The sequence below is a fragment of the Typopeltis vanoorti genome, chromosome 13 (assembly GCF_054136105.1).
Source record: "Typopeltis vanoorti isolate ZY-2024b chromosome 13, IOZ_Tvanoo_1.0, whole genome shotgun sequence".
Classification (NCBI taxonomy): Eukaryota; Metazoa; Arthropoda; class Arachnida; order Uropygi; family Thelyphonidae; genus Typopeltis; species Typopeltis vanoorti.
This window is the reverse complement of record NC_143561.1, coordinates 113,900,571-113,913,397: the sequence shown is the minus strand read 5'-3', so window position 1 is coordinate 113,913,397 and position 12,827 is coordinate 113,900,571. Positions and strand designations below refer to the sequence as shown.

General features: G+C 33.3%; 1 protein-coding gene across 4 annotated transcripts in view; it reads right to left on the bottom strand.

Moving 5' to 3' along the window:
* The window catches only part of Uggt (UDP-glucose-glycoprotein glucosyltransferase), an 835,069-nt gene that overhangs the window by 372,885 nt on the left and 449,357 nt on the right, over window positions 1–12,827 (bottom strand). For all 4 annotated transcript variants that reach the window (XM_090403047.1, XM_090403050.1, XM_090403049.1 and 1 more), the window contains exons 25-26: window positions 10,239–10,328; window positions 4,154–4,339 (exon numbers count right to left, since the gene is read on the bottom strand). In XM_090403047.1, coding sequence (XP_090259173.1) covers window positions 4,154–4,339; window positions 10,239–10,328 — 276 coding nt within the window. The remainder of the gene's footprint in view (window positions 1–4,153; window positions 4,340–10,238; window positions 10,329–12,827) is intronic.

Sequence of the window (12,827 nt, the reverse complement as noted above, 5' to 3'; positions counted from 1 at the left end):
TACTGACCGCGCCCAAGACCGGCTAACTTGGCTATGCCTGAGGAAGATCCTCAAATTCCTCACGTCTACAACGGGAATCGAACCTGGGACACTCCTTCCCCAGGCATATGGTTGCGAAGCGCAAAGCCACTAGGCTAACCGTGCAGTTAGCCTAGTGGCTTTGTAGCGTTCAAAACACTATAGATATATAGTGTAAATTGGACATTATATCAAGTATTACTTAATCTTTATTTGAGTTGTAAGTCAGCAGTTAGAATTGGAGATGAAGGAAGATGGCTTGATTTAATCAGGTATGAGACAAGAATTCTCACCATCTCCACTGTTATTCATCATCTATATGGATTGAAATATGAAAAAAAGTGGTATTAATCTGATATCAAAACTGGAGATGCTAATCTCAGCTAACTACTATACAGATGTTATACTCCAAAATAAATCCAGTACAAGTCTGCAGGATTCTCCAACTAAAACTGAACAACTGGTGTAACATATATGGCATGAAAATAAGCAAATAAAAAGACCAAAACTATGAAAGTTGGAAGGTACTTAGAAAACTTCAACTAAAATCTAAATAAAACCATTAATCTAGTCTGATAACAAAACCACTTTCGAAATGACATCAATAAAAATAAATTATATATTTAGTTTAATCCTTTATCCAAGTGTAAGCAAGCAAAGTTTGTGCCTGAAGTATCTTTAGGACTGGGGCAACTTGTGGCAAAGGTGGACTAAGTTCTCATCTCTTTCCATAGTATCCCATAATGCAAAGCACATTTCTTTGCGGACATGTATAATGCTATGCATTATGGGAAGGGTCACTACTATACAGATGTTATACTCCTAAATAAATCCAGTACAAGTCTGCAGGATTCTCTAACTAAAACTGAACAATTGCTGTAACATATATGGCATGAAAATCACCCTTCCCATAATGCATAGCATTATATGTCCACAAGGAGATGTGCTTTGCATTATGGGATACTATGGAAAGAGATGAGAACTTAGTCCACCTTTGCCACGAGTTGCCCCAGTCCTGAAGATAGTTCAGGTGCAAACGTTGTTTACATACACTTGGATAAAGGATTAAACTAAATACAGGTATCCCTCGATTAACATGGATAATTAATCCCTCGATGTCACCGCATATATCAAAATCACGTTAATCAAATCTAATAATCAATGGTAAAAAGTACAATTTGTCCCTGATCGATTACTGTACTAATAGTTCGTTTTATATGGTACTCTTTTAGGAAAGATAAAAAATGAATGCAAAGTAAATGTTTAATAAATACTTGTACCTACATTAGTTACTGCAATTTTTTTTTAATCAAAAGAAGTTATAAAGAGTCGTTTGAACAGTTTTAGTTTTTTTCTTATCGGCATAAATTCTACAATAACAAGCAAAATGACTCTCCAGACCTCGGCAAACAAGCATTCTTTGATTAACATTTGGGTCCATATCCATTACTTGTTGCTTAAGCGATTCTAAACTGCGAAATATTCCATCCAGTTCTTTGACTGTTATTTCCTTTGGAACCTCATCTTCACATTCCATTTGTTCGTTGTCTTCATCATATGTGCATTGTTCAATTTCAAGAAGATCATCACTGAAATCTTTTGAATTTGAATCCAATAATTCTTTAACATCTTCTGCATTAACACCATCAAAACTGAGGTCTTCACCAATTGCAACGATTTCTTTGACCATTTTGTCACAGGATTTTGAAAACAACCTAAGTCATTAGCACATTCTGGCAGAAGGTTTTTCCAAACAGCTTTCATGCAACTAGAAGACACTTGCTCCCACGAGTCATGAATGTTCTCGATTGCGTGTTTAATGTTAAATTTTTTCCAAAATTCGTGGAGTGTAATCACATTTTCTCCCGTTATTGTTTCTATTGCCTTTGAGAATGTCTTTTTAAAAAAATAGGCTTTGAAAGTTGCAATGACGCCTATGTCCATGGGTTGTAGCAATGATGTCGTATTTGGTGGGAAAAATCAAACTTTCACATTCTCACACAGATCATTAAGAGAATTTGGATGACCAGGTGCGTTGTCTAAAATCAAAAGAGCTTTGAAAGCTAAGTTATTTCTCTTGCAATAAGTTTCAATTGCCGGGCAAAAATAACACTTAAATCAATCTTCGAATAGACTTGGGTGAACCCAAGCCTTCTGATTCGTCTACCAAATTACAGGTAAAGAGTTCTTGTTACATCCTTTTAAAGCCCTTGGGTTCTGAGTTTGATAGACAAGCAGCGGGTTCAATTTAAAATCTTCCTTAGCATTCCCTCCAAGCATAACAGTTAAGCTATCTTTTGATACTTTATAGACAGGCTGCACTGCTTCTTTTTTTGATATAAAAGTTCTAGATGGCATTTTTTTCCAATAGAGTCCAGTTTCATCTACATTGAAAATTTAGCAGTAATCGTAATCATTTTCTTTGATAATTTTCTGCAGCTCAGCAGGAAATATTTGATTGCAGCATCTTCATCGGCACTTGCAGCTTCACCTGTTATTTTCACATTCTTCAGTCCAGCCCTAGATTTAAAATTTTCAAGCCAGCCTTTGCTAGCTGCGAATTTTGAATTGTCTTCTTTATGTCTTGAAAACAGGCTTAGAGGCGTGATATTATAGGCACTAATTGGAATTCTCTTTTGATTGCAGTCTTCCAGCCAAATAATCAAAAATCTTCCATTTCAACCATTACAGCACTCCGGTTATGTGTGCATTGCATACTTGCAGATGTAGAAGCCACTTTACCTTGCTCGCAATGCTCATCAGCTTTGGATAAAACAGTCCATGTTGTAGACTCGTTAAAACCAAATTCACATCCGATCTTACTTTTACTTTCACCATGTTTAAATCTTTTAATTATATAAAGTTTTGTATCTAAGGTACCGTCCTCTTCTTTTTTTTCACTTAATGACCCAGTTGTGGGATTGCTCTTATTCTTCGACATGATCAATGGGCTGTAAAATTTACGAAGAACGTAATTTGTAAATACGTACAACAAAACAACTGGAGCTTGTAATGCACCCACTCTTAATGCTAGCAGTGAAGTAACTGGCTGGCACTCAGCCTCGTGGCATGATTTTTCTCGGTATTTTCCCAGCCTCATGGCATGATTTTCATGATTTTCACCTCTCAAAGGCAGTTGAAACAACTGCCTTTGAGAATGTCTTTTTAAGAAAATAGGTTTTGAAAGCTGCAACGACTCCCATGTCCATAAGTTGTAACAATGATGTTGTATTTGGTGGGAAAAATAAAACTTTCACATTCTCACACAGATCATTAAGAGAATTTGGATGACCAGGAGGCTAGCAGCTTCGTGGCGTGAGCATGATTTTGTGTGGTAAATTTAAAGGCACGTTAATCAAAACTCTTGCTGCGTATATAAAGGGATTGCCACAATTAATTTCACCGCGATAATCAAATCCACATTAAGCAAAACCGCGTTAAGCAAGGGATACCTATATATAATTAATAGTCTAACCAAGTGAAAAAAAAAAAAAACTTCCAACATCAATAAAAATCATGGTGTTTCTGGCTGGTTATCTGCTCCTAACCATTTATAAATTACAAGTTACATACTAATGTATTTTTATGTATCTTTACATAATTCCATATCTAATAATTCCATTTAAAACTATAATATTGCAAATGAATGTTTTTTTTAAAAAAGTAACCCAGCAAAAATCTGGGATAAAATTTCTCTTATCATTTGACTGTCTTAAAATTTTATTAATAAAGAAGTTCAACACATAACTGCATATAATTGTTTGGACATTTCTTCAGGAAGAACTGCCATCTGGTTTTATGTATCCTATGTAGGAAGACTGGAAAGTAACATGCTTCAAATGGACATAGAAAAGTTATCTAGAGAATCCCAAATTATCTCTCAAAGATATGTCATTCTATCATTATTTTTTATATGTTTGGTTCTTTATTTTCAATGAAAGAGCAGGTTTTTCTTATATCCATAGAGAAGTTTTTATTTCATATAAAAGTTTCATTAAATACAAGAGGGCTTCATACTTGAATAGTGAAATATTTTAAAATATATGTGATAGATGTTGTACCAGCTTATTTATTTCTAGCTTCAAAATCTATCTATCTATATATATATATATATATATCCAATTTGAACACAAACCTTTTCAAAGGCATATTAGAATGCTTGTCTATGCAATTTAGAAATATCAGGAAATGGGCATTAATAACTCTCTGCAAAACTGACAAAACTGGGGAAAGTTTCTGGGCTCCACGAGAAACAGGATCCACTACGGCTATTAATTCATGTGCTGGCTCTGTAGGATCTGCAGCAGAGATTTTCACTACACTATAAGAACAAAATTGAATAATAAGATTTTACATAACTACTAAGAGAATTTATTAAAATAAAGAGCCAAAAGGCTTCATTTCGGGGATGCAAAATTATCTAAATTAAGTGGATATTAAATCCAACATCATTTCAAAGACGAGCCCAGAAATTATAAAGGTTTCATGTGAAAATTGACCAGAGAGCTAGCGGGAATACACCACTGCTATACTACGAGTTGCCCTAGCCGAAGCATATAGGTGACGACGAATGCTGTGAGTGTCAGTATGTTCACCTCCTATTGGTTCATTATAAAGTTTCACTAGCCTGACAGCTGTTTCAAACTCATTGTTTTTTGTCAGAGACTAGGCAGAAACCTAGAGACCAAAAACTCTCTGGACTAAGGAACTCGAAGCGTTGCAGAGGTGTATTTTCCGTAAGCGACCACTCGGTCAGTGCGTAAAGTATTTACTAAAATAAAAAGCCAAAAGCCTCACTTCAGCAATGCAAAATTATCTAAATTAAGTGGATATTAAATCCAACATCATTTCAAAGTAGTATGGAGGTGGTGTACTCATTCTGCATTCATATAGTCATGACTTCACCACATACCTCCTAGCTGAATAATCACTGTTTTCTTCAGAATTTGCTACTGAGTGTTCAAGGTTGGGTAACTATTTTCAAGTCTCATTTTTTCTTGAATAATATGAACAGTTGAGTGTATAATTCATCTCTACACATCTCTGCTTGACTCCCTGTCAGATATGATATTTATTTTTATTCAGCTTAAAATTAAGTGATAATCAATTTCAAACATCCTGTATGCTCATACCTTGAACCAACACGAAGACTTTTTTCCCCTTTGTGTAAGCTCTTCATTTGAACGGGTGTACACCTTTATGTTGAAATATGATGCTAGTGATGACTAGGCTATAAGAGAAATGCAGCAAGTACTTATCATTACTATTAGTTTTGCCCTTTTTTCCAAATTTTATCAAAATATTTTTATATGACTGGAATACATTTCCTACTCTGCTGTTTAGATCAACATGGAGGATCAATTGTTCCATTTACTTTATGTCAGCTGTTTTCTCTAATGATTCAAATATTCCTCTACTTATTCCATAATTAGTAGAACCTTCTGTGGGGCTCACAGGCACAGTTTCAATGTCCAATTCCCCATTTTGAAATAGGTCCATATAACTTGACTTCCTGCCTTGAAATTTTCTGCCAATCAAGAAATTTAACTCCACATTTGGTGTTGAATATCACTACTCTTTCCATTTCTTGACTGCCACTGCCCAAATGTAACAACTTATATTTATTAATTAGCAGGATCTCACCTGTTTTAGTGTTCTTTGTCTTAATAACACCAATTATGTCCACATGATACTTCTCCCGTTTTTTTCTGCTGGTCTGATTTCCTTTCTCTTGATACTTCTTATGTTGATGGCACCATTCTTCAATCCTTAAGACACCAGTACCTGACTTTTCACTGTTTGTTTTAGCACCTTAACAACAACAACAACAACAACAACAACAAAAAAAAAAAAAACGTGAATGTGAAGGCTTTATTTAACTGGGCAACACAATCAGATGGGATAACATTATGTTGTACCAGCTTGTTTATTCCAAGCTTAAGCCAATACAGAATATAATTTGGTCAACTGAGTCTCAAACTGCCAGCTCATCCTCATTTGTTCAGTACATAGTGAATACCTACTAAAGGGCAACAACATGAGGTGAGGTCTGGACATCAAATCAGATCAGAAGTCCAGAGTCAGTTTTCCAAACTCCTTTAAAGGCTACAAATTCTCCAGTTATGTAGGTTGACGCTTATGTGACATCGGTATATTTTACAACTTATATGACAATTCTATTAAAATTTCATCATGCTAATAAGTGTAAGTAAGAAATGAAAGTTAATTAAATTCTTATAAAATAATCAAATACAATGAAATAGGCTTAGCAATAATTATTTTATATGGTATAACTAATGGACCAGATCCATATCATAAGGTCAACCTGCATCATTACTGCTTTCATACTTCACTGCTGGAGCAGCATGATCCTCAGTACAGATAAAAAGCATTCTCCAGACATTCATTATTCATATCCAAATATGTTCACCAGACTGAATGAGCATGCAGAATGACAGATCACATTATAGTCCAAATCAAGGATCTTATTATAACAAGTTCTCTTCTTCTGTTTAACCACTGGTCCATATAAAACATTCTTATGTTATAGATCATGAGACAGATTGTGTGTGTGGGGTTGTTATAAAAAGTGTACTGGCCAAGCCAATTGATAATATGCATTTGCTGTTGTTGTTAACAAAGTTGTGAGTATAGCACTGTCATTAAAATTAATAGCACAAAGCTTTCCACATGGCATGGAAACACTAATCATATCATTTAAAAGTTTTTTTACCTTGGTTCTATTATGCATTGAAGATACTAAGAAATTAAATACTTGCTTTTATCCTTTCCTGAAGGAAGCAAAACAATGTTTTGTGCATGAAATATATTCACATCTAAGCTACTTGTATAAAGAGGCTAATGGCTTCATATCACTTGCCTTAGTATGTATCCCATAATGCAAAGCACACATCCTTTTAAACATGTAAAATGCTATGCATAATGGGAAGGGTCACTACCCGGACTTGTTTTGACCTTTATTGAGGTCTCATCAGTGGGAGCTAGACCTGGGAGAGATACCAAGGTTGAAGTAATGCAGAAGTCATATATATATCTCATATACAAGTATCTGAGATGTGAATATATTTCATGCACAAAACATTGTTTTGCTTCCTTGGGGAAAGGATTAAAAGTAAGTATATAATTTCTTGGTATCTCTAATGATATCATTTGTAGCTGTCTTTTTCATTCCCAAATACTGATTCTCTAGGATCTGATAGTGAAATAAAACAACCCTTTCAGGGAGAATCAGTTCCTGAACTTTTCTGAATGATGTCTATCATTGTACTCTAATGAATGTGCATGATATTTATTATCTCCAGATGTTATTTCTTATAACATCTTGTGTGAAAGAGGCTGAATATAAAAATATTAGGGGGGGGGAGGATTATATATTATATCGAACCAGCAGCCTCTCAGCTAGAGAGTGGATATGCTAACTACTTGGCCAACCAGGTCATGTGTGATGTGTGTGTGAGTGAGTGATGAAATCTTGATTGGTAGTGTTTTAAAAAGTAAAAAGCTCATCCTATCAGTCAATCTCTGGCCTATAAGACTGAGTGTGCAGCATATTTGCTGGATTCAAATCGTGTTGTGGGCATAGATGTTTGTTGAATGTATAACAGGTGGAAATTTTATTACTTAGCATGAGACCACTCCTTTGATTAGTGGAGATTTGAAGTAACTAAAATTTCATATTTGGTCTCTAGAGAAGGGTTTCTATATTATGGGAAAAAATAATAATATAAAAAACTATAAACAAAAGAAATTTAAGATCTCTTAGCTCTATGCTACCACATACTATAGGTTTACAACTGTGTGTCACAACAAAAATGAAATCATTAACTTTTTTTTTTAATACCACAAACTGAATAAAAGACAGTAGAGACAGTCATGTGTTTGATGCCCAATCAAAGGACTAAGCAATATTATCAAAAGACAATCCATGATTCCTGTTCTTTATGTAGTTTAGCATAACTACTTCATTTGTATACTTTTCTCCATTTTGGTTCACTTTACTGATGTGCACATCACATTGTGAACAAAAACATTTTAGCAAAATTTTTAGCAAAACAAAAACATTTTAGCAAAAACATTCAAATAATTAGTCTGTACATACATGAGCATACATACATAAAGAGAGGATACCAAGAAGCAACTGATCATAACATTCCAGAAAACATAAATAGTCAGAATAATATTGAAAACCAATGGAATATGATTAAAGAGTTAATTACAAATTCATCAAATCAATTATTGAAAAATGCAGAAAAAGAAAACATTGGATAACAGATGAAATACTTGGCCTTATGGATGAAAGAAGAAAATATAAAAATGCTGTTAAAGAAGATGTGACCAAACACAAATATCTTAAAAATCAAATTACAAGAAAATGTAGACAAGACAAAAAAAGAATACCTAGAAGAACAGTGTAATAACATAGATGAATTATTTAAAAAAAGAAAACATAGAGAAAGCCTATAAAGAAATTAACAAACTGACTTTCAAATTTAATAAGAACAGCAAAAACAATGCCATCAAAGATGAAAATGGAAAATTACTAATAGAATCTGAGGATATATTAATGGAATGGAAGGATTATCCTGAAAATCTCTATAATGGCGACGAACTTGATGTTGATATCAGCATAGAAAATCAAAATGAAGATAATCTAGGACCCCCAATAATGCGAGAAGAATTTGATAAAGCACTGTCCGAAATGAGTAAGGGAAAAAGTCCAGGTGTAGACAATATTCCTATAGAACTGCTACAAAATCTAGGTGATGAGACAAAAACCTTACTCCATCAATTAATAGCCCAAATCTATGATAGACGAGAAATACCAAAGGAGTTTATGAAATCAACCATAATACCAACACCAAAAAAGAATAATGCAAACAAATGCAGCCGATTTAGAACAATAGCTTTAATCCCACATGTTAGCAAAATTCTGCTAAAAATTATTCAAAATAGAATTTATTCAAAAATAGATTGTCTATTGGATGAAGACCAATTTGGATTCAGAAAGAATAAAGGAACAAGAGAGGCAATACTCTGTTTAAGAACAATAATAGAGAGAAGATTAGACCTTAGTCGAAATACTTACATTTGCTTCCTTGATTTAGAAAAAGCGTTTGATAAAGTAAACTAGCAAATACTCCTAAATTGTCTAACTAATATCAGCATAGATTTGAGGGATAGGAAAATAATTTATCAAATTTACAAAAATCAAAATGGACGGCTTAAAATCAATGATAAGGAGAAAATATATAAGGAATGGAGTAAGACAAGGATGTATACTTTCACCACTTTTAATTTATATACTGAAAAAGGCCATTCAGGAAACTAAAGATAAAATAAATAGTTGCATAAAGATAAATGGTGAACAGAAGAATGTTAAAAACAATGCTAGAATTACTAAATAATAACCTTGAAAAATATAAAATGAAAATCAACACAGATAAGACTAAAATCATTGTTACAGGCAAAATCCCTATCAATACAGTGCATATAGACATCAGTGGGAAACAAAAAAAAAAAAAAGTGAAAAGCTTTAAATATTTAGGAAGCCTAATAACAGAAGATGACAGAACAAGAGAAGACATAAGATCAAGAATAAACAATGCAAAAGCCCAATTCTCTAAGATGAAAAGCATTTTAACAGGAAACCTCAACCTACAATTGAAAAAAAAATTAGTAAAGACATTGATATGGAGCATTTGCACTGTATGGATGTGAAACCTGGATTCTAGGCAGAGAAGATGTAAGAAGATTGGAGGCTTTTCAAATGTGGTGCTGGTGCCTCATGAACAAAATAAAATGGACAGAAAAAAAAATCAAACCAACAAGTCCTGAGAGAGATAAACGAAACAAGAACTCTAATTAAATCGATCAAAATTAGAAGGGATAGGTGGTTTGGACATATACTTCGACATGATGGACTTCAATGATGGAAGTCAAAGACAGCACGGATTTGAGGAGTTACCAGGAGGTTAAGAAGAAAGCCAATGACAGAGCGGAATGGAGGAAATTGCTGCTGGGCTACCAGTCTCAAGACTGATGCAACTGATGATCGACATACATGAGCAACAGAATGTATAACATCAATCACCAAGTTTAATGAATATTCTAAAGAATAAAACAGAGAAATGTATAATGACACTGATCAGCAATATATCATTCATTAAATATAAACATTTTAATTTTCTTAATCTTCTTACCTGTGCTTGTCACCATAAAACTTTATTTCATGCCTAGTTCGACTCTGGGGTTGAGATAACAGAACTGAAGTGGTTTTCATTATAGTATCACTGTAACAGAAAAATCAACACTTTTGAATTTTAGCAAATCACATATATAATGAAACATACTCTAAATCTAAAATCTGAACCAAAAAACAACAAAAATCTATGAATCATTTAATAAAATCCATTAATATCCAGCAATCTAATTTTACAGAAACTTTTCATAGTGTTAATTCAGAGTGAATGAAAAATCTGATAAGAATGAACTATGTAGCTGACTCTTTCATGGCTATGAATGTCAGAGTATATTATTTTTACCTTACAAGAACATCAAACAAAAACAGCGAAGACTAGAATTTCCAATTCAGTTAAGGAGTATGTTCTCACCCTCATGTCTTTTCTTGGAAGGATCATTTATTTTTTTATATCATCAAATTTCTGATATATATCCTCAAAAGAAGTACAGGATATTATGATAGTGTTACATGAAAATTTTAAATCATGACTAACTTCCTATTGGCATTTTTTTTTACTAGAATAAAATCCAACAGATATAAACTATTCACATATATAACAACTTACAAACCATTCAAAGGAGTAATCAATGATTTTAACTTTTTTTTAACTAAACTAGGTTCATATGGTTTAATATGAACACAGTATAATCAAGTAGTGAGCAGTGCTTAGAGATATTTGATACTGTTAAACTGCTCCAATTTTCAAGTTATACAAGGTATAGCTCAGCTAGATAACAATACAATCCTTTGCCTTTTATGTAAGTTAGAAGAAAATAAGCTTTACAAATCAAGAACAAAATATTTCAGCATTCGCTGATTTTTTCTGCCACATAATTTTAAGAAAATGTCTTGATATGATCTTTCATAAAAGGATCAGCATCTATCAACAAGCATTCCCTCTGAGTATGCAATACAATGCATTTTGCATATAAGCTCATCAGGCATGCAATATAAGAACTGTTCAAGTAACAGAAGTATCAAAAATGCTTAAATCATTGATCCTTGAACAATGCAGGGGGGAGGGGGGACATCACGTTATTGAAAATCCACATATAATTTTTGATTCCCCAGAAACTTAAGTACTAATAGTTGACCAGAAGCCTTAATGATAACAAACAGTCAATTAGCACATCTAAAATATGTATATATACTATATTCTTACAATAATGTAAGCTAGAGAAAAAAAAATCTTATTAAAGAAAAGTATAAGGAAGGGAAAATATGTTTACAGTACCATACTGTATTTATCGATACCGTAAATTTACATCATCTATTTACAAGATGAATTGTATGTCAGTCAGTAAATACATCAATGTTGTCTTATATGATGTTATACATCTTATTAACACTAGACATCAAAAATGAAAAGATAATGTGAAAAAGAAATTATTATTTGTAAGTGGAGGTTTCTGTGGTTTAGAAGTTCACATGGTATATCCCGGTAATTGGACCACATTTTTTTTTAATAAGCTATATAAAACACAATAAATTAATAAAAGACCTGACAAGTTTCGTAAGTCGTTTGACTTACGTCTTTAGGGGTAACAGGTAACTTAAAGTTTAAAACACAAAGAAAAGAGAAATTATTAGTAATAGTTTATGCTATACAGTTGTAGCCGCCTGACTATTCATAAAATTAAAAATCAGAATGCAGATTCAAAGCAGTGCTGAATTTAAACAATGCTGGATGATGCCACGTTCTGTTGTTCACGTTCATAATGTCCGAGGTCTGACTGAGGTATATTTTTTATTAAAGCTGACCAAACTTGGTGGAGAATTAAGCCTTGATTTTTATTGCATTGTGTTGGTATTTTAAGCATGTTTGCAGCTTCTTTAAATTTCCTTATGTAACAATTTTTTTCTATGTACGACATGTTTGTTTTCTGCCAGAGTACATTGTGGCCAGTGGAAGTGGTATGGAAAGCTAGACTTGATTTGTGTTCTCTTCTGTTTTGCACATCCTTTTGGTGTTCATTCATGAGAATTTCCCCAGATCTTCCTGTCTGTCCTACGTAGCAGATGCCTCAAGAACAATAAATTTTATAAAGATCTGGAGAAATTCGCATGAACGAGCACCAAAAGGATGTGCAAAACAGAAGAGAACACAAATCAGGTCTAGCTTTCCATACCACTTCCACCGGCCACAATGTACTCTGGCAGAAAATAAACATGTCGCACATAGAAAAAAACTGTTACATAAGGAAATTTAAAGCTGCAAACATGCTTAAAATACCAACACAATGCAATAAAAATCAAGGATTAATTATCCACCAAGTTTGGTCAGCTTTAATAAAAAATATACCTCAGTCAGACCTCGGACATTATGAACGTGGCATCATCCAGCATTGTTTAAATTCAGCACTGCTTTGAATCTGCATTCTGATTTTTAATTTTATGAATAGTCACATGGCTACAACTGTATAGCATGAACTATTACTAATAATTTCTCTTTTCTTTGTGTTTTAAACTTTAAGTTACCTGTTACCCCTGAAGATGTAAGTCAAACGACTTATGAAACTTGTCGGGTCTTTTATTAATTTATTGTGTT